Below are 22,598 nucleotides of genomic sequence, written 5' to 3'. Positions count from 1 at the left end.
TGACGGTGAGTATACGTGAAAAGTCAATGACGGTGAGTATACGTGTAAATTCAATGACGGTGAGTATACGTGTAAATTCAATGACGGTGAGTATACGTGAAAAGTCAATGACGGTGAGTATACGTGTAAATTCAATGACGGTGAGTATACGTGTAAATTCAATGACGGTGAGTATACGTGTAAATTCAATGACGGTGAGTATACGTGTAAATTCAATGACGGTGAGTATACGTGTGGTCGCCTATGACGGCGATTATTCGTGTAAACATCTATGACGGTGAGTATACGTTTAATCGTCTGTGGGGGATGTAAGGGATTGTACTACCGACATGGACACCACGACAACGAAGGTCCAGGGATGAACATGTACACGTACACGAACGTTCAAGAACCTTATTTCCGGGGAAGTATGCTTCTGTGTTGAGTGTGTTCGGTATGGTAACTAATATGTGAAAGAAATGAAGTCATACTTCACCCTATGATGCCTGTACTGGCCGGCCGGTCGACCGACTTGTTCGACGGACAGTTCGATTTTATTATGATTAATGATAAATGTTTATCTGCCAATGGCGGGGAGTATCTACGCATGTCATTCTGCTAGTGACGGGGAGTATATATAGAGAATCTCACCCGAGTGTCTTTTGATATATCAACACGAGTTGATAAAAGTAGAAAAACTCCGAAGCTTGCCAAAGTGTTAGAATGTATCTGGGAACCTTCTCGGTTATGATTTTGACCAAAGGACCAAAAACGTGACATACATAATCTACACTATCCATCTATGTTATGAGACTAGGAAAAACGTGGAAAGGCATGGCTTTGACCATGATTTATCGTCTCAATACGGACACAGCAAAACGTTTTGCGTGCTCAGTCAGCTAATTAATCTTATGGGGCTCACGTTCCACAGATTACAACACATTTCTATTTACGGACATAGCTTAGTATTGATTCTGTTGGTAGGTCTAGAAATATTGGTTAACCTTTGGAAACTGATAATTCGCCAGTGGCCGAGTTGATCAGAAAGAGGCCAGGTGGGTTCCCTGAACTGATGGTGTACGTCAGTGTGTCGGCGTTAGGATCACTGCAGCTGATGAGGGACGTGACCTACAAGGGAACAAACATACACACATGTACAAACAATGCATCCATGACAGCTGTGAAATGTACTTCGTTGTCTACCGATGCAGAAAGTAACATTAGGCAGGTTCCTTGTGGCACCCGTACTCTGTTATATCCGTTACGTCGCCGCTATATCCGGGTTTGGTATTCTAGTTCTCTAGGTCTTCCGGTTAGTGATAACGGTTACAATTATAACAGTAAAAGGTATGCTATATCCGTGTTTGGTATTCTAGTTCGCTAGGTCTTCCGGTTAGTGATAAAGGTAACAATTATAACAGTGAAAGGTATGCTATATCCGTGTTTGGTATTCTAGTTCGCTAGCTCTACCAGTTAGTGATAAAGGTAACAATTATAACAGTGAAAGGTATGCTATATCCCTGTTTGGTAGTCTAGTTCACTAGGTCTGCCGGTTAGTGATAAAGGTACCAGTTATAAAAGTGAAAGGTATGCTATATCCGTGTTTGGTATTCTAGTTCACTAGGTCTTCCGCTTAGTGATAAAGGTAACAATTATAACAGTAAAAGGTATGCTATATCCGTGTTTGGTCGTCTAGTTCGCTAGCTCTACCGGTTAGTGATAAAGGTAACAATTATAACAGTGAAATGTATACTATATCCGTGTTTGGTAGTCTAGTTCGCTAGGTCTACCGGTTAGTGATAAAGGAAACAATTATAATAGTGAAAGGTATGCTATATCCCTGTTTGGTATTCTAGTTCGCTTGGGTATGTCCATCAGTTCGAAATATCCGAAGTAGTTATGCGTAATTGTTCGTCATGTAGCGTTAGTCCATCATTTAGTCATATCCGAATTAGCTGTACCCTTCAGTTTGATATATCCGCATACGTTCGTTAAATCAATAACTTCGATGTATCCGTGATCACTATGTCAAGCATGTTGTTATATCCGTGTTTATGTCAACCATTACGTTATTTCAGTGTCTGCTGTCCTCCAGCTTATATATAATTGTTTGTTATCAGTTAGGGTGGTTGGGTTAGTCTAGTGGGTAAAGCGTTTGCTCGTTATGCCGGGGACCCGGTTCGATTCCCCACATGGTTACAATTAGTAAAGTTCATTCTTTGTATCATACCTGATATGGTTGGAATAACGCTAGAACGACATAAAACCCAGTTAACTCAAAAGGGTCTCTTGCTGTGTGGTAGTACTTTATATAAAATTGCAGCCCGACGAATAATGCTGGAGATGTTTTGGCAATTTGATATCATGTAAATGCAGTACTCCTCGTCTTCCAGAATAATTAAGTGTTGATGCAGGCCACAGCGTTACAGGTAACGGCAGAATAAGAGAGGATATATCTTGTGTTAGTGAACAAATGACCAAGATAAAATGGACAGGATTGGTAAAAAGGTTCAGAAACAGGAGGCTGGACTGTTACTTTGAGGACACTTTTTACCCTTTTTCAATGATCACGTGTATTTTTTTAAAATTATTATAATTATTATTATTATTATTATTATTATTATTATTATTATTATTTTCAGGGACGTGTTTATACAATGTCAACATGTTTATGTGAGTCAATGAGAAAAATATACACAAAAACACGTGTTACCGCCGTAGGTGCAGTGCCATCCTCCGGCATAGCTTGTTGGATGTAATAGTCAGTGCAGGTAGGCGCGTCCTCGTTGATGTCGGTGATGGAGACTGTGACGGTGGAGGTCACAGGTAACCCTCCGTCTGTGGCAGTCACCTCAAGGTTGTATAATTTGGTGGTTTCGAAATCTAAAGCTGACATCGTTCGAATCTCTCCTGTTGCTGAGTCGATGACGAAAGCTGGTCCGGTGTTGCCATCTGGAAGTTTGAGATATGACACTGCAAATCGGAAGACATGTCCTCATATTGACGAACACGGCTTCTACTAATGTATTGATAACTGTAAGTTGAGAATAAATAAATTGAAAGTGATGCCATGACATTTGACTGACTAAGCAAATTGTTTTTGACCCGAATGTTTGTTTGTTTGTTGTTTAACGCCGCACTCAGCAATATTCCAGCTGTAAGACGGCGGTCTGTAAATAATCGAATCTGGATCAGAGAATCCAGTGAGTGAGATCATGAGCATCAATCCATGTAGTTGGGATAACCAAGTCAGCGAGCCGGACCACCCGATCCCGTTAGTCGCCTCTTACAACAAGCATAGTCGCCTTTTACGGCAAAACATGAGCTCATTACAATGAGGTTTGTTGTTTCAGGAGAGAGAATAATCAGCAAAAGATTATCTACATTGCCAGTTTTCTGTCAAAATTGAAAACGTGGCATTATAACCGCAGGGAATTTAAACGTTTGTTCTGCAAAAAACATTGGCTTTGGCATTTTAACCAGGGCATTTTCACTGCGGAGAAAAAACATGGCATTATAACAAGGTTGGCATTGTAACCAGGTTGACATTATAAACAGGTTGGCATTATAACTAGCTTGGCATTATAACCAGGTGCGTTATAACAAGATTGGCATTATAACCAGCTTGGCATTATAACTAGGTTGACATTATAACTAGGTTGGCATTGTGGCATTATAACCAGGTTGACATTATAAACAGGTTAGCATTATAACCAGGTTGGCATTATAACCAGGTTGGCATTATAACTAAGTTGGCGTTATAAATAGGTTGGCGTTATGACTAGGTTGACATGATAAATAAGTGCATTATAACCAGAGAGATTGTATATTGTGTCAGATCGTTGAGGGAGGAAAGCCTGAAGTGATGCAGGGGAGGTCTACCGCTTTGGTGAAACCCACAATTACGGGTATGGTGCTGACAAACATAATTTCCTGTATTATCCATGCTATGTTTTGGCGAATTGTTCACGTTCATACCTGGTTCCTTTAACGACAAATTTTAGGTAATCGATATTTTGCAAATGATACAAACAATGAAGCGTTTACCTGTTATTGAATACGACACTATGCCGTCAGTGCCGTAGTCGTTGTCAGTGGCTGTGATCGTTGCAACTGACGTCCCGACGTTGCTATTCTCTGCCACCTGTGAATATAATTAAAAATATTGGTAACAGCGAAAATGGAAGTCGTGACAGTTTGAAAAGTATTAATGACAGCTACAGACACAACTGTCTATCATCACTGGGTTGTTGTCACTCCAGCTTCTACCACTACCACCACTACTACTCCTACCACTACTACTACTACTACTATTACTACCACCACTACCACTACCGCCACTACCACAACTACTAGTACAGTGACTAATTCCGGGGACTAGACTGGTCTTGTTATGTTACAATGATGACTTACAAAGACAGTAGAAGCCGGAGACGGTGTGTTCATGACGGGTGTGTGCTGATTGACGGCAGTGATGGTGACAGAGACGTACGTCGTTCCCGTCATCTCGGGTGTCCCTCCATCTGTCACGATGACGGTCAGAGTGTAGTAACCGGCGTCGTTTGTCGGTTGGTCCAGGTCGATGGGACTTGCAAGCTGAAGCTGTCCTAGCGTCGTGCCGCTGAACTCAAACTTTGGCGGTACAACGTCACCGCCGGTGACTGAAAAGGTTAACGTTGACGTTGCGTCGGCGTCGGACGCCACGAGCGTTAGGATAGGAGTCGCAACCGCGGAATCTTCAGGTATTGATCCAGTGAGAACGCTGGCGGCGGTGAAGACAGGAGCGTTGTCGTTGACGTCGGTGACAGTAATGGTGAGCGTGTCGTCAACTAATCGTGCTGGTGCCCCACCATCTGTTGCCCTGACAACCACTGTGTAAGATGTGACGCTTTCTCTATCAAGTATCTTGATCGTCGTCAGTTTCCCTGTTGATGTACCTAGCGCCAGGACGTCGGCTACAGTGATCCCGGCATCTAAACAGTGTAACGTACGTGATGTGTTCACTTGACGTCATTTACAAGAACATCGTCGACATCAACTCCTAACACTGTCACTTTCACCTACATTCCTTATCTGGAGGAACTCCCCGAACAAGGACCCATTAACATTCCAGTCTCATTGAAATCAGATCTTGGTGCTCGCTATCGCTAAACAAAGACCCGAGGACATACCATTACAAGGTCCTTTAGAATGACCTTTCGTTAACTTTTACCGCCATATGAAATATCTAACAAGAAATCGACATCAGGCAATCAGAAAGTAGCTTTCTCGAGCTAAATGGCACCAGTTTCAAACTGGCGACTTCCATTCCAGACATGTGTTGTTGACATTATTGTCGGAGTGCTAACAACAACATGTTCACGGTTTGATAGTTATCAAGGGACCCGTGAAGATCCGGGGTAGAATAGGTCTTCAGCTACTCATGCTTGCCGTAAAAGGCGACTATGCTTGTCATCGTATCCAAATTTCATGGATCGATGCTGATGATGTCAATCACTGGATTGTCTGGTCCAGACTCGATTATTTACGGACCGCCGTCATATGGCTGGAATATTGCTGATTGCAGCGTTAAACAACAAACAAACAAACACACAAACAAACAAGTAAACAAGGTGATCAACGATATCAAGGTTTCAGATACAATGTCGTAAACAATGTGTAAATAACGTGGTTAAGATCCAAACAACATTAAAAAAAATTAAATATTTTACCAGTTGTCACGGAAACAAGTTGGTATGTCAATATTCCATCTGTGCCAAGGTCATTGTCTGTTGCTACTATGGTAACAATGGATGTCCCAAGGGGAGATGACTCTAATACGGAGAAGGTTTTCCCTGCTGGTACATTGGTTCCCCAGACAGGATCAAAGTCGTTGACGGTGCTCACCTGGCATGGAAAATATGTTGCATCACTCTTAATAAAAGCTTTTATATATAATGTACGTAATAAACATATCCGCATATTCAAACTTCAAATCCTTCATTTGTGCTACAAATTTAGTCAACAGAGGACTCATTGCTATATTTTCGTTTTCTGTTTTCTGATGGTAGCTGTCGACATATCCCGAACTATTTTGATTACGTGAGTATGGCTTTACGCAGCGTTTAGCAATATTCCAGCAATATCACACATTTTACCCAAGTGGGGAATCGAACCCGGGTCTTCGGCATGACGAACCAACGCTTTAACCACCAGGCTATCTCATCGCTGACTACTATTTCGATACTGATTGCAACTTTAAGAGCACGTGGAAACGTAATGATTCTTCTATTGTGGTCAAGTGAGGTAACTATTTATACATTCTTTACGGGTATTCACGGCTATTCACAAATGAAAAAATAGAAGAAAATTTAAAAAAAAATAATTAAGGAACACAAATGATTATTTGCAATATAACCTTGATGTAGACAGCAACCGTCCCAGTTCGCGGTGTTCCGGAGGCAGGACTGTCCACTGCATGCACGACTAACGTGTAGTCAGATTTGGTCTCATAGTCAAGTGGTGTGGTCGATGTGGAGATCACACTCGCCGTGATGTCGAACTTTGCCGTTGCGTCGTCGCCGGTGAAGATGGTGTAGATGAGGTCACTGTTCGGGGGAGAATCAGCGTCTGTACAGGACACTGTGCCTACAGTGGTACCTGTATGTGGGAGGTATTGTCTAATGAACTACAAGATAAAGGGCAAGACGAAACCTAACAAGACCCTGTTTACATAGAAACCACACTAGATGTTCTGGAATACCCTTACAACATTGGTCAAATTCTACTGAAGGTTAAGCTGTTTATTTTCAGACTTCAGACATATATTTTCATGCCTATGAAACATTTTGCGTGATACTTATGGTTTGCGGTGACTTTCTATCCCTAAAAGTAGAGAAACGGTGTTGTGTTTAAGGCACAGTAAATTGAAGCTGGTCCGGGAGCAGTTCACAACTTCAAAGTCTGATAGAAAGCATTATGTAAGTTTTGGGTATGGGGAAAAAGTTGAAATAATTAATCAATATGTTTACTTTTTAAAATAAATTTTGGTGTGGTGTGGTGTGGTGTGGTGTGGTGTGGTGTGGTGTGGTGTGGTGTGGTGTAGTGTGTGGTGTAGTGTGTGGTGTGGTGTGGTGTGGTGTGGTGTGGTGTGGTGTGGTGTGGTGTAGACTAGTGTAGTGTGTGGTGTGGTGTGGTGTGGTGTGGTGTGGTGTGGTGTAGTGTAGTGTAGTGTGGTGTGGTGCGGTGCGGTGTGGTGTGGTCTGGGGTAAGGTAATGAGTATAGTTGAGGAGCATGTCTCAAAATTTAAGCAATTGGCGGGAGTGCGCATCCTACCTTTTTCTAAACTCCTTGAAGGGGCGGTCGGGTAGCCTAGTAGTTAAAGCGTTCGCTCGTCACGTCGAAAACCCGGCTTCGATTCCCGACATGTGTACAATGTGTGAAGCCCATTTCTGGTGTTCACCGCCGTGATATTGCTGGAATATTGCTAAAAGCGGCGTAAAACCATACTCACTCACTCACTCACTAAACTCCTTGAACCGCCTCTTTCATTTGTGATACACACGCGTACCAAACAAATCAGACCATCTGTTACGACTCATAATTGAGTCATGTGTATATACTTATAAACCTCCAGTGACGTCATGCTATTGTTCTCCAGTGGGGGTTAAATCTCATGAACAGGGATGCTATTATATCCCGGGGATTTTATTGCTGCAACTTCCGTTTATTTTGTAACATATGAATATTTCTCGCTAGAAATTTATTTTATATCTGAACACAATGTAATGAAATGTAAAATCAATTGACGAGTGTTTTCTTTATATTCCCGCGGATCGAACATCAAACCTTCCTATCTGTAGGACCCGTGAAGATCCGGGGTAGAATAGATCTTCAGGGTAAAAGGCGACTATGCTTGTCGCAAGAGGCGACTAATGGGATCGGGTGGTCAGGATCGCTGACTTGGTTGATGCATGTCATCAATCCCAATTACGTGGATTATTTACAGACCGCCGTCATATAGATGGAATATTGCTGAGTGCGGCGTTAAACAACCAACCAACCAACCAAATCATATCTGTAGTTCAGTGAGTGGCTCCGATATATCACAATGTTTTTACGAAATGTTTTTTAAGTCCGTACGCCAACAAACATATATTTTACGCCCGCTTTTTTAGGTTCACAGAACCATAAAGATATTGATAAATGTTGTTTTAAGCTTCTTTTTCCGGTTTATAAGTTATATGAAAAAACGTACCCTCGGGTTTTTAAATTATTAATTATTTAAAACCCTAATCCTCGGGATAAAACCGAGGGGAGTCAGGGTTTTAAATATCCTCTGACGTGTATTATCCTACACATACATACCTCCTCCAGTGCCTTCTGGTACAGTGACGACGACAGACCCTGGTGAGCAGATCGGACTGTTGTCGTTGATGTCGTTGACGGTGAAGGTGACTGCCTGTGATGCAGTGTTGCCCCCACTGTCTGACACCTGCACGGTGACGTCTAAAGAGGTGAGCCCGACGTCATAGTCGATGCGGTCCCTGATTGTAAGTGTGCCGCCGGTGGTAGCGTCTATTTGTAAATACTTGCTGTCCGCGCCTGTTGACCAATAGCACGGGGCGGATAATAAAACATATGTTACCGTTTAACAGGGGGTATACTGAACTAACAAGTATACGAACTCATGTAAATGTTCATACCTTATCCTTTATGTGAGTGAGTTTTGGTTTAACACCAATTTAAACCATATTCCGGTTATCACAGTGTGTCAGCTTGATGCGGGAGGAATCTCAGAAGTGATGCAGATCTTAGATGTTTACCACTTTGATGAAACCCACACAGGCGGTTATGGTGCTGATAAACTAATAAACATAATCAAGATGAGCTGGGATTCGAACTCTTTCTTATAGTTTAATTCAGATAAATTGGGATGAGAAACGCTCCCTATCGCGTTCCGCATTATTGTCATCAATTCATTTCATAGTAAATTCAGATATTAAAGACAGTGATCTTTCAAACCTTGCATATTGAAAAGCACTAGTCTACAGTCCGATATACCAGTAAATAGATCAGATAAAGGGAAATATAAATTTTAACGAAGTTATTTGCGAGAACAAAACGTGTTCAATGTTCTGAATAATACAAAAGTCGAAGGTTACATTGTACCTATGTCCAAAATGATTAGACTTTGGTTTAATGCTGTGTATTTACAGTATTTCAGCTATGTCAGTGCATGTCAGCTTAATGTGAGTGGAAAGTCCTAAATTTTGCAGGTCTTTGGCGAAAACACTATAGTGATAGCCAGCAGTACGAGTATGGTGCTGACAAACCACAAAAAAATAATCAGAACGAACTGGGATTCTAACCCATGATCATGGGCTCACCCCATTCACTCATGCACTCTTACCTAGTAATGAAAAGTACAGTGTATCCCCGTCTACTGTCTCCGAGTCTGTTGCCGTGAAGGTTGCCACAGTGGTGCCAACGACCAATTCCTCCTCTATAGTGGGAATGGGCGAGGGGGGCGTGAGTGTCGGGCTGACGTCGTACACGTTGCTGATGAAGACAGTGAGGATCCTGTCGGTGGGTCCAACTGCGTCAGTCACCCTGCACCAAAACAAAACTAGTAATAACCAGCTTACCAAAGTGTGAAACAATTACTCGCGTATTAACATTTGAATTTTTACAAAGCATACATGTAGCATGTCCAAGGCGTCATATATGTTTGTTCATTCCCGTGAAATTGTTTATATTTCCATTCCAACTCTATCCAAACAACATCAGAACAGCAATATGTGAGCATCTTAAGAGTGAGTGAGTGAGTGAGTTGGGTTTAACGCCGCTTTTAACATTATTCCAGTTACATCACGGCGTGTCAACTTAATGTGGGTGGAAAGCCCGAAGTGATGCAGGTATCAGATGTTTACCATTCCGGTGAAACCCACGAGCACGGGTATGGTGCTGACAAACCTAGAAACATAATTGGGGCGAACCGGGATTCGAACCCACAATCATAGGTTTCTGGCGTGCCCAAGGGACGCAGCTCTGCACAGCGAATCGCGGCGCCTTAGATGACTGGGCCACCCGTGCCCCCGAGCATCTTAAGATGTGTGAAGAAGTTGTAAGTTGTCCTTAACGAGGGTCTACATTTATGACTGAGCTAGGGCTTAACCCTTCTTTGAACAATCTATATAACACAACGTGTCAGTTCTGAAAAGGAAGCGAGTACATTCAACCATGCGTTGGTGAGGTCAATATGATGTCTTTATCAGTTACAATTGTGTCCCATCTGAACCGATCGTTTTCTGGTCCATATTACTTAGTAAAGTTGGACTGCATGACTGAATTCAATATTGAAATAAAATATGCCCATTAATATGTCAACATTCAATCTAAAAGACAAAGAAGGCGTAACGAAAGGTATCGGTGATGCACATTTACTGGTAACTGACAACTTGTATTTATAATTATTTTATCACTGGTCCATTTAGAGCAGGATAAAGTACAAGAGTACAGCAGTAATCACTAAAAATTGCAATATGTTACACTTCTGAAATAATAAAATTCGTTAAATGACTTGATCTTGTCAAATATTATTTAAAAAAGCCGCTCCTTTGAAGACAGCCTTACGTCAGCATTCGGTGTTGCGTTTAATAAAAACTATGCAAGTGATGTTAAATAATAGCCATGTACACATCTCACACAGACTTCTAAACAGTTCTTAAAGATGGCAGTTGGAATGGCTTTAAACGGCCGTTTTCAAACCTCGGCATTGCTGTGAGAAATGCTGCCTTACTGAATGTACAGCGTGTAGGACTTGATGGCGGACTCGTAGTCAACAGGCCCTGACAAAGTGACGCTGCCGCCGATGTTGATAGAGAAGGGGCTGGTGGAGGGGGTCAGGGTGTAGGTCCACGTCGTCCCAGCAGCCGGAGTAGGTTGTACGGTGAAGATGACCGTCCCCGATGTCGTGTCCTCCGGAATAGTCACCTCGCTTGTGCCGTCATCCTTGGGAAGTGTGATTGCCGGCTGACCTGCAGGAGATCGGAGAGATGATCAACAACTGATGGAGGTGGACCGATACCGACTGAAGTGTATGTTATTCGACATATAATACTTTTACGGTAGTTGCAGACACCAAGTTGAGTATTTTTCCATTTCTTTATGTAGGAACATAACATCATTTTCTCATTTCCGCACCATAGATCTACATTTTTAGAATAAATGTGTGCATCTTTAATAAATCCCCCGAGGTTTGATACTTGAAATAAAAATAAACTGGCGACACTAAAGAAAGTATACACCTATGTTTTATTGTGGCTAACAATGAAACAAACAAGAACTGTTTATTAACCGCAGTTAAGGTAGATACAATCCGCGTACAGTGTACGACACTGCCCCAGTTACGATAGACTTCCTCCACGTACAATGTACAACACTACCCCAGTTACGATAGACTTCCTCCACGCCACGTACAGTGTACAACGCTACCCCAGTTAAGATAGATGCCTTCGACGTACAGTGAACAACACTACCGAAGTTGCGCTAGATACTCCTATGTACAGTGTACAACACTACGCCAGTTACGATAGATACCCCTATGTAAAATGTACAACACTACCCAGTTACCTAGATACCCCTATGTATAGTGTACAACACTCCCCAGTTACGATAGATACCCCTATGTACAGTGTACAACACTCCCCAGTTACGCTAGATACTCCTATGTACAGTGTACAACACTCCCCAGTTACGATAGATACCCCTATGTAAAATGTACAACACTACCCAGTTACCTAGATACCCCTATGTATAGTGTACAACACTCCCCAGTTACGATAGATTTCCTCCACGTACAATGTACAACACTCCCCAGTTACGCCAGACAGATAAATATCTATTGGTTTTGAGAAAACAAAATCCTCTCCTTAGCGCCGCATGTACTGGTACTCAATGTGTAAACAACGCTAAATGTGAACACTTGACCACATGGACATTAGGGTGTGCTGTTTGGATTCCCTATTATGATGTTTGCACAACAATCCAAGATGGTATAGGTCGTTGATTGAGTTAAATTAGATTTGCTCAAATAGCTTACTACCATCCATAGTAGCACATTAACTGCTCGTATGATTACAATCGTTTATGTTCAGCGAAAATCATTTTTATTTAAAGCAATTATCAATATTCTTATATTACGCAACTTGTAAATTAAATTAGAAAACATGATGAATTTATGTTGTAGATAATGCAAAATATAACACCGAATCTGTTTATGAAATGGGTGCAATATCGTAAATATATCGATGTGTGTAAAGGGCCCACTTATTAATACATGACTGTCACTGAGACTATTTTATTTGAACAAATAGAGCATTAAGTCAAATGTAACATGGTGTAACATTCATGCTAAGATTAAAACGTTGATTTGTGTAATTTACTGTCTATTTTGGATCAACGTTTACAGAAAACCTAAACGATAAATCAGCACCTTAGACAGGCGTATTTAATTCAATTGATGAACCATTCATTACAATATTTACATTTACATGTACATCTGTCATAGTGTTTATTTGAACTAATATCACCTAGCACTTGTTGTCGGAGCACTTACAGTACCTAGCTAGCAAATACAACCCTGCTTCAGATCGCCATGCATCTCCAGTGGTTATGTCACCACGTCACTATCATACTGTTTAATTAACGTGTTGTCATGGGTGTTGGGTATCGCACGCAAGGAGAAACTGGGCATACATTGCACGTGCGCACTTGCACTCACCCTCAATGCCTGACCCCGCCATATCATTTCTTTACTTTTTATAACGGTGTTTGTTTGGGGATTACGATGCGCCTTAAAAGAGTTATTTTTTAATAACTTATCTTAAAAACATCTTGGCATTTTATAGATTCCTGCCCGGTTACTTTAACTTCCCCCAGACAGCAGTTTTACGACGCACAAGATCGCCTTTTTATACCGATTGTTGCAATTGTGAACACGGTTTGCAAAATGCAAATCCTCGACGTACAAATGGGTAAAGAATGACGATGACGTACTATCCCAACGTATCACCCGAAACGAAAACATACTGGAGGAAAATCTATTTTTATATATTACTGTAACATTTGTAGATGATTTTGTGGATGCATAGTGAAAGGTCTTACAGCGTTTATATTTAGGTATCAAACAAAGTCCTTTGTTGACACAGGAAGTACGTGGTCTGCGTACAATGTACAACGATAAACGTGAACTTTATTCTCAGATGTAGCAGTTACCAAATATTGGAATGACGAAAACTGGCAGAGGGGCGTTATGATGAAATATGCAAATCAGAACGAATACTATTAAAGACCTTCCACTGACATAATTATGAGATACAAAATACTGATATTCTACACATATATTATGCATCTAATACCCCAATCTGTAAGACGAGATATGACGAAATGAGCTATTACATTTACTAATGAAAAAGCAGAAATAGAAAGTTTGACGCACTTCCTCTACGACTGCGAAAGTCAAAATTAAATTTGGAAAATAGCACTAAATAGACAGAGGGGAAAATCTGAATCAAATTAGCGAAACAAAATCTTCTTTGTATATGTAGTATTATATCACTAAAACATATTCTAAACAGACATCAGCAAAAACCTCTACCTCTTGTATTGTAAGTTTTCCTGGAATGTGCGCACTAATATATTACGTCAAAAGGTCAGTGATTAGTCAGTCGTAACGTGACAGTCAATGTACTTCCAACTTTCTCAGCGATCGGCTTTAGCGGCAATCAATATTTCCGTCAGCTAGAGTAACTGCCCTTTATCAAAGGGAAGCTACTCTAGTCTATGAGACGTGACATTTGTTTAGCGTCTGCCTGGGCTGTCATAGCGTTACGAATTGCAGTCAGATGTCACACGCATCGACAAAATGAAACAAGGTAAAATTTCGGACATATTTCGGACCCAAGCCGCAGAGGTTTAGAAGCACAGGTATTGAAACTGATCCCGCTAGCGTGCTCGTTATTTGTATTTGCAATCTATATCACCAAAATTGTATACATCTACAAAAGTTCCCAGCTACACCACTTTTAGACACTGGTTTAAGGTATAATTAACTATGATTTTGTTAATGATAATACTTATCCAAGTAATTTGCCCATATCCCAGACGGTCAATTCTGACTCGATCGCCGAGCGAGAGACAAGCACGACGCCATGTTTGTTTATAAAGTAGCACTTACCTGACCTTTTATACTTGTATATTTATCTGTAAATGACAACAACGGATTCCTTTATTTCCGTTGGTATCCATTATATTATAAAATGTAATACATATAGATGTATTGGCGAAAACTATCTGTTTCGGCTTCAGATAGTTTGAACACTGTTTTATTCCGTTAATATATAGGCCTGATGAAGGACTAACTGTAGAGTTCCCTGTTACCATTGCGGTGTGGGTACTATACTACTATACACATAATTCATGACACTTTCATGTTACCAATGAAACAGATAGTTTACACTTATGACAGATTAAAGTAGGATTGAAACGACAAGGGGCAGTGCAACATACCACAGATGAAGGAGACGCCGCAACACAAGAATACCGCCAACAGCCGCCTCATCTCGTCTTCTCGCAATCTACAGATAAGGGTAGGTATTTTTCATTTGCTTTTATGAGACTCACTTCACTGGCACTTCAATAAGAAAGTTAAAGCTTATATTTACTCTTTAAATAGTTCTTAGTTCTGTATTCGTTCAAAGCAACAGGAGCAGATACTGTTCTATGGTTTCTGATTAGAGAAACTCACACGCTGTCACATTATTATAATATCATACATATGATAATACATCTCATAAATTTGAGTGTACACAAACGCTAGAAAATATTAAATATGAGAGAATAATAGTCGTAATTTACTCACCGAATATTAGTAAGAGGTTAAATACATTTCAAATCTCCAGAGAAAGTCATGCTCTAATCTTATCCCAGCGTATACACTACCCGAATGAAGATATGTGCCCCGTGTTTACCTATTAATAAGCACTTCAACTCTATCAGTACTCTCATTGCGGGTATGCCGTTACCATATTCAAGGCTAAAACTTAAGGAGGCAAGTAGATGATATATACCGTCAGAGAGGTGACCGCGTACTGGAAATCATGAAAATAACACGTCACCAAATTAATGGGAGTGTCGACCCCAAGCCTAAAATGTGGCCTGAAATTAATGCGAGTTACCCTGCTACCAAATGAGATAGGTAGGTCACCGAAGATTTAAGGTACAGCTGTATTAACGCTAGTTGGTGCAATCATGCCAGATCAACAGTGTTATATTATGTATTCAGCTGACTGCTGTTACGGTACTGGACATTACGGCACGTTGGTGATCCGTGTTTTGCATGCATATGAGATGAGATTTACAAGGTTACCAAGAAGAAAGACGACGTCATATACAGTAAGCGACTGTCACAACAACTTGATCAACTTGTGTAAACAATCTGACCACACCTGACGCAGAACTTGGTTAGAAGTACTGTCAAAATGTCAACTTCAATTATTACATTGTTTATAGTGAGATTTGTTGTGTATGTATGCTGCCAACGTTTAGAGGTGAGGTGAGGTGAGGTGAGGTGAGGTGAGGTGAGGTAAAATGGGGTTTAACGTCGCGTCCAAGATTATTGCACTTATATAGCGACGTGCATGCACGGGCTCATGCCGATTTATAGTGCTAGCCCACTGAGATATCATGCCGCAGTTTAACATGAATACCCCACTCAGACACAGTGTACTGCCTACGAGCCGACCAGTCCTTGTTTGAGCCCCTTAATGCCGAGCGCCAGACAGGGTTACAACAAGTACCACATGTTAACGTCTTTAAGTATGACGCGGCCGAGGATCGAACCCGGACTTCTACCGCTAGACCATGGAGGCGGTCGCAAACGTTTTGGGGTCGCGTGATTGATAACAATGCATTGTCAATGAATGAGTGAGTTTTATCCCGCTTTTGCTACTATTCCCTCTAATAACAGCACTGGACACCAGAAATGGGTTTCAGACACTTTCCCACGTGGGGAATCGAACCCCTGCTTTCGGTGTGACGAACCAACGTTTTCAACAATGGGAAACCTTACCGCCACTATCATATGTAAATGTCAGACATTTTCCAAATGTTTTATAAATGTTTACTGTTCATACAGCAAAACTCAAAAAGTCATGACGTCACCAGTGATAGTGAGTGAGTGAGTTAGGTTGCTTTGAACAGTATTCCAATTATATCACGGCGTGTCAGCTTATTGTAGGAGGAAAGCCTGAAGTGATGCAGGTCTCAGACGTTTACCACTTTGGTGAAACAAACGCGCACAGGTAGGTGCTGAAAAACATTGGAACATAATTGGGGAGAACTGGAATTTGAATTCACAATCAAAGGTTGCTGGTGCTTCCAAGGGACGCTGCGCCTTATACGACTGAGAAACGTGTGCCCTCTCACCCGTCAGGACATATTACATGCAAAATTTATCGTATGTAAATATCAAACATTTCTCTTCATAGCATCTTATCTCAGTTTGTAATTCATACATCAAGATGTGACCCGTGAAGATACGGGGTGGAATAGGTCTTCAGCAACCCATGCTTGCCGTAAAAAGCGACAATGCTTGTCGTAGGAGGCGACTAACGGGATCGGGTGGTCAGGCTCGCTGACTTGGTTGATGCATGTCATCGATCCCAATTGCATGGATCGATGCTCATGTCAATCACCGGATTGTCTGGCCCAGAGTGCGGCGTTAAACAACAAGCAATCAAACAAACAAACATCAAGATGTCAATTAACATTTTGTGAAGTATATGTAATCACTTGTTCTCTCTGTGTTAGGCAGAGGTTGTCTGTCCAAGTGTACACACCACTGTTTAGGATCTATCATGGACTAGCCGTGTGTACGACCGCCTGCTAGGTCTAGTGGTAGAGCGTCCGCCCGGCTAGATGAAGGTCCGGGGTTCGATCCCTGGCAGTGTCATACCCAAAAGATGGTACTCGTTGTTACCCTGCATGGCGCTCGGCATTAAGGGGCTAAAAGAAGGACTGGTCAGCTCAGAGTCAGTTTCCTGTGTATGAGGGGGGTAGTCATGTGAAGCTGCGGATTGGTGTCTCAGTGGGCTAGCACTATAAAATCGGCATAAGCCGGACTAGAACAAGCAGCCGCACACGCACACACACACACACACACACACACACACACACACACACACTCGTGTGCATGCACATAAGTGCAATAATGTTGAACGTGACGTTAAACCCAATCTCGCCACCTCCCCTAACCGAGTGTACAGGCGAATTTGTACCGAATTCACAAACGGCAGACTGTTGGCTGAACTTGAGGGCAGTAGCATGTCACAACCCGTTTTCCTCTGCTCTAGCGTGAAATAACTCATATCGCAATCCCATTCACAGTCATGATCATCAGTTAACATCTTTAAAAATACCCACATCAGTAACTGGACTGTTAAGGTAAACCCCTTGTGTGAGTAAATGCGAGTCTTTTGCACGACTGTTATCAGTTGTCAGGAAAACCAAATCCGACGGATAGGTTCAACTTTTTTTTCCATACCTGATCCGAAACATGACATACAAAAGCACAGCTTCTAAAGCTTTTATTGAACAGTAAAAAATATCTGAAACAACAGTAAGATAAAGAAATATTTGTATAATCATTCCGATAGTATAAAGATAGTCTGTATGCAACAGTACTCATTTTGATATATACATCTCTTAAAATATAAATATAAATAACGAAGAAATAACAAAAAAATGAGAGATTCATCAGAACGTGGACGGTATCAACAATCGTGTGACAACACAACTCAATTAACATCATATTGCATTATAATAATTATTAATTGTCTTGAAACATAATCAATATGTTATTATATGACATAAAACACATCTAACGAATTATTATTACTCAGGCAAAACTTGCCATTGTCACAAAACTACTGATGCGGAAACAACCTTACCAATATAAAAGTACAAATGGTGAGGTGAGGTGTTTTGACTCGAAGTAGTGGACATTTGCTGAATAAAACTGAGCTAAGAAACATCTGTAACTGAGTGTTATCACGTGTCTGTTCTGTCAGTTTTGAGGTAGTGACATGTTAGTTGTGCGTATGTTGGAATTTAACACCGAATAGTGCGTGTTAAAACACACCTTACAAACGATCGCGTAGATATACATGTTTAAACATACCGTATTGGACGTAATAAGCGCCCCGCTCTAATAAGCGCCACGGCGATATTTTCAAATATATGGGCTAGTGAACAATCCCAATCAGCACCCTTCCGACTGATCAATGTCCACAATTCGTGTACATTTATTCGTGTATAATACGCACTCGTGTGTTATATGCACCCTTAATTACGGGCAATTAAATTCTGGAAAAATATATCTGTCGTGTATAATACGCACAGACTTTTACTTTTGTATCATTTCAGGCTGTATCATTTACGATCTTTCGACTCTTTCACCAAAATTATATTCTAATAAGAGCCCCCTATTTCTAATTTTGAGAGCGCCCTGGGTGCTTATTACGTCGAATACGGTAAATGTAATTGTTACAAAATTAAAAAATTATCTACACAATAGGACGACATAGGGATTGCAGTAGCTACAGGGCGAACGTGAGATGGAGATTGTTTATCCAAGTAACAACAGTGGTAGTCGAGTTATCTCCCTTGCATTGTATGTAGCGACGGAAGGGCGAGCACAGTCTTCTGTGTCTGTGTCATGGGCGATATCTAGACGATGCTGTCTCTGGCTACGACTGCTTTGCCCTCCGGTGTCGACAACCAGCGTCTTTCATTTGTCCGAGTATTGTACTCGTACACCTTGCCAGTGGCTGGAAGTAATGAAACACATCGTCACCATGGCGATAGCAGCTCATAGATTGTTCGTTCGTTTCTTGTATAACGCCGCACTCAGCAATATTCCAACTATATGACGGCTTTCTAAATAATCGAATCTGGACCAGACATCATGAGCATCGATCCACGCAACTGAAATACGATGACATGCATCAACCAAGTCAGCGAGCCTGACCATCCGATCCTGTTAGTCGCCTCTTACGACAAGCATAGTCGCCTTTCCCCGGATCTTCATGGGTCAGCTCATTGATTGACTTGTTATTATTGACTTCTTATACTTCAAAGCATAACCTACTGAGATCATGATAATGTATTAAATGCCTTTATTATTTTATGGTCATACAGCTTTACATATTGATAAGGTATGTTAACTGTGTGACACAGAAACCTTTTCAAAATAATACATATATAAAAAAGAAAGTGACACCAAATTATGACTACATTCAAACCGCTGTTAATCCCTAATGGGGAAACAGCAATTTTACAATAGTTTTCTATTGTTTGTTTGTTGTTTAACGCTGCACTCAGCAATATTCCAGCTATATGACGACAGACTAAATTATTAGAGTCTGGACCAGACAATCCAATGATTGCCATCATGAGCATCGGCCTACGCAGTTGGGATACGATGACATGCATAAACGAAGTCAGCGAACCTGACCACCCGAACCTGTTAGTCGCCTCTTGCGACAAGCATGGGTTGCTGAAGATCTACTCTAACCCGGATCTATACGGGTACACTGCATCCGAGACATAGTATTGGTATGTCACTGAACCATTGATCAAAAACACGGACAGACGCGCTGGCTAACCTGGATCTATAGCTGCTCCGTCAAACTGTCTGTTGATGATGATGTGTTCAGCTGTACCAGTTTTAGGCGACAGCAGTACGGTGCGGGGTGTCCTCGGGGGACTCACGTTACTGTAGCCTCTCTTCGTCTCCATGGGGCGGAAGTACTCCTCCTCCTTAGTCGTCTCAACCCGTGGCTAGCCACGTCAAAATACATTATTTATTTCACATCTTATAGACATCTCGCAGTATATGTACTCAAAACATACCATTTTTGATGATATGTTTACAAGTTTCCAACAATATCATAACGGATGACACCAGAAATGGGCTCCACACTTTGTACTCATGTTAGGAATCGAACTCGGACCTTCGGCGTGACGAGCGAACACTTTAACCACTAGGCTACCCCAACGGCCCTCCCACTGGCTTGAGATTATAAACATGGTAAAGGTGATGATAACAGTGGAGCAGCAAATTGATTTACTGATGCGTGTGGCTGGTCAACGGAGAAAACAGTGATGTGATTACAGTCGATGTACTGATTGATACAGTACACGGGGTATCTAGGGTGGTAGCCTAGTGGTTAAAGTGTTGGCTCGTCAAGTCAAGACACGGTTTCGATTCCCCACTGAGGTACAATGTGTGACGCCTATGTCCGGTGTTGCCTACGGTATTATTGTTTATTATAAGCGGACAAACACACTCACTCATATCGTGTATCAGCGAGAGAAACTGGTGTACACACCAGCTGACTTACCCAAAAGGACTTTTAATTTTTATTAGTTCCTATACATAATATTTAGCCTAAAATTCAATGTAGGTGGCCGAAAACAACTTTAACAAACATTTCAAATTCCGGATTAGTACAGCAACTTATGAATAAAAAACAAACACGTATAATAATTATAACAAGATACCGAAAGATACTCGACTATTTTCTATTAGAAGCATCTTTTCATATGTAATCCTATCCAACAGCGGGGATAAAATATCGTGTTTCGTTATCATTTCAACTAATTGTAAAACAGTGTAAAACAAATTTCTCAAAAGTCCTTGTTTTCTAATTTCAGTTTTTTAGTCAGTAGGTCCCGTTAGCAGCTGATCCAAAATATACGCTCTAAGATTTTGGTTTGGTTTGTTTTGCTGTTTTACGCCGCTGTTTTACGGCAGTCTGTAAAAAATCGAGTCTGGACCAGACAATCCAGTGATTGATATCATTAGCATCGATCTACTCATTTGGGATCGATGCCATGCATCAACCAAGTCAGCGAGCCTGACCACCCGATCCCGTTAATCGCCACTTACGACAAGCATAGTCGCCTTTTACGGCAAGCATGGGTTGCTGAAGACCTATTGTACCCCGTATCTTCACGGGTCTATGGCCTAAGAGAGAGTCGGAATGTAATGTGGGCAACCAGTTGAGTCACGAGTCATTTTGAGGGCACGGGTGGCTCAGTCGTCTAAGGCGCCGCAATTCACTTTGCCTCCCTTGGGCATGTCAGGAACCTATGATCGTGGGTTCGACTCCCGGTCGCACCGAGTATGTTTCTAGGTTTGTCAGCACCATACCCGTGCTCGTGCATTACTTCGGGCTTTCCTCCCACATTAAACTGACTCGCCGTGATATAACACGAATGCTGTTCAAAGCCGCGTTAAACCAACTCCCTCACACGTTCACTGCTACTGCTACCTACCGGCGTCCGGGGAACAGCCGCAAACACTGCGGGAGGATACTGCTTTGTTTTCTTTACGTCAAGATCAGGGACAGTTGCTGCAGAGAGGTTCAAAGAGAAGTTAGTTAGACAAAGCCACCACGTATTGATCCGACTTTTATTCAACCGATGAGCTGATATATTTAAAACTTCGATATGCTTACGTTTTGTTTGGAAGAACCTGTTGTGATTCTGCTCTTTCTTTGGCTGTTTTGTCGGGGTTATCGGCCTGCAACAAGGACGCCACGTCATAGTCATAGAGTGTTGAATTAATCATCTGTATTCTGACACATTCATACTTGTGGTTATAGTACAGGAGAAAACCAGGTAAAATACACCTACTACATAAAATGTCTGACTATACACTTCAGTTATATCCAGGAGAACCAACTGAACATTCCTGGTTACTAAAAATCTAGAGGCAGTCTAATGCCAGATACCTGTTGTAAAAACTAGGTTCATTTTATGGGATACAATTGTGCGGTGACGTCATAAAGAAAGACGTTTCACGTCAACTTACTTCCATAAAAATCACCATGTACAAAAATATCGCTTCTTCTATTGTAATAAAAACATCATTTCAAAACATTTCAATACATATCTACTTTCAATTAATCCGCCATTATTTCTAAAAACAGCAGTTATTATACATAAACAGTTATAAGACTGCGGGAACGTACTTTGCCATGCATCTCAGTGATAAATATGAATTGAAGCTTGTGAATTGTATTTTTGTGTTCCTAAGATTGTGTAGTTTTAAAATATAATGAGAAGTCAAAATGTGATTTTTCAACCATGAGGTCTGTTATCTTATGTTTGTTCACAAATATTCATCAATTCTGCGTTGAAAGGACCAACCTTCTCTTCTTCCTCCACCAGACGATGGCGAAGATGGTGATGGCGATGAGGACGACGGTCAGGAGGCAGGCGAGGGTGATAAAGACGATGCCGACTGTGGTCTGATGCCATGGGGTGACAGTCTCCGTGTAGGGGCTGGCGTTCTGGATCACAAAGTAGTCCCAGGCTGACCCTATGGGAAGAGAAGTAGGAGTATATGAACTAGAAATAGTTATGAAAGGCAAATACGCAATGTTAAAAATGTAAATACTGCAATGCATTCCAACCCAAGTAGAAACCGCGAGCCATGATTGTCCCTTACACCTTTTAAATCCTGGTACTACAACTACAACTACTGCTGCTGCTGCTGCTGATGTTGATG

The 22,598-nt window shown here is 41.4% G+C and overlaps 1 protein-coding gene across 1 annotated transcript in view; it reads right to left on the bottom strand.

Annotated features, from left to right (window-relative positions):
- The window catches only part of LOC124136636 (protocadherin Fat 4-like), a 44,776-nt gene that overhangs the window by 13,747 nt on the left and 8,431 nt on the right, over positions 1-22,598 (bottom strand). The window contains exons 9-24 of the mRNA XM_046502623.2: positions 22,238-22,409; positions 21,544-21,608; positions 21,362-21,438; positions 19,687-19,861; positions 18,773-18,849; positions 17,276-17,427; positions 14,531-14,598; positions 10,761-10,998; positions 9,372-9,571; positions 8,327-8,563; positions 6,377-6,618; positions 5,691-5,865; positions 4,393-4,952; positions 4,027-4,123; positions 2,693-2,931; positions 984-1,107 (exon numbers count right to left, since the gene is read on the bottom strand). Coding sequence (XP_046358579.2) covers positions 984-1,107; positions 2,693-2,931; positions 4,027-4,123; positions 4,393-4,952; positions 5,691-5,865; positions 6,377-6,618; positions 8,327-8,563; positions 9,372-9,571; positions 10,761-10,998; positions 14,531-14,598; positions 17,276-17,427; positions 18,773-18,849; positions 19,687-19,861; positions 21,362-21,438; positions 21,544-21,608; positions 22,238-22,409 — 2,898 coding nt within the window. The remainder of the gene's footprint in view (positions 1-983; positions 1,108-2,692; positions 2,932-4,026; positions 4,124-4,392; positions 4,953-5,690; positions 5,866-6,376; positions 6,619-8,326; positions 8,564-9,371; positions 9,572-10,760; positions 10,999-14,530; positions 14,599-17,275; positions 17,428-18,772; positions 18,850-19,686; positions 19,862-21,361; positions 21,439-21,543; positions 21,609-22,237; positions 22,410-22,598) is intronic.

Source organism: Haliotis rufescens, unplaced genomic scaffold, assembly GCF_023055435.1.
Source record: "Haliotis rufescens isolate VD_foot unplaced genomic scaffold, xgHalRufe1.0.p SCAF_16, whole genome shotgun sequence".
NCBI classification, from domain to species: domain Eukaryota; kingdom Metazoa; phylum Mollusca; class Gastropoda; order Lepetellida; family Haliotidae; genus Haliotis; species Haliotis rufescens.
This window is presented reverse-complemented; position numbering and strand designations above follow the sequence as displayed.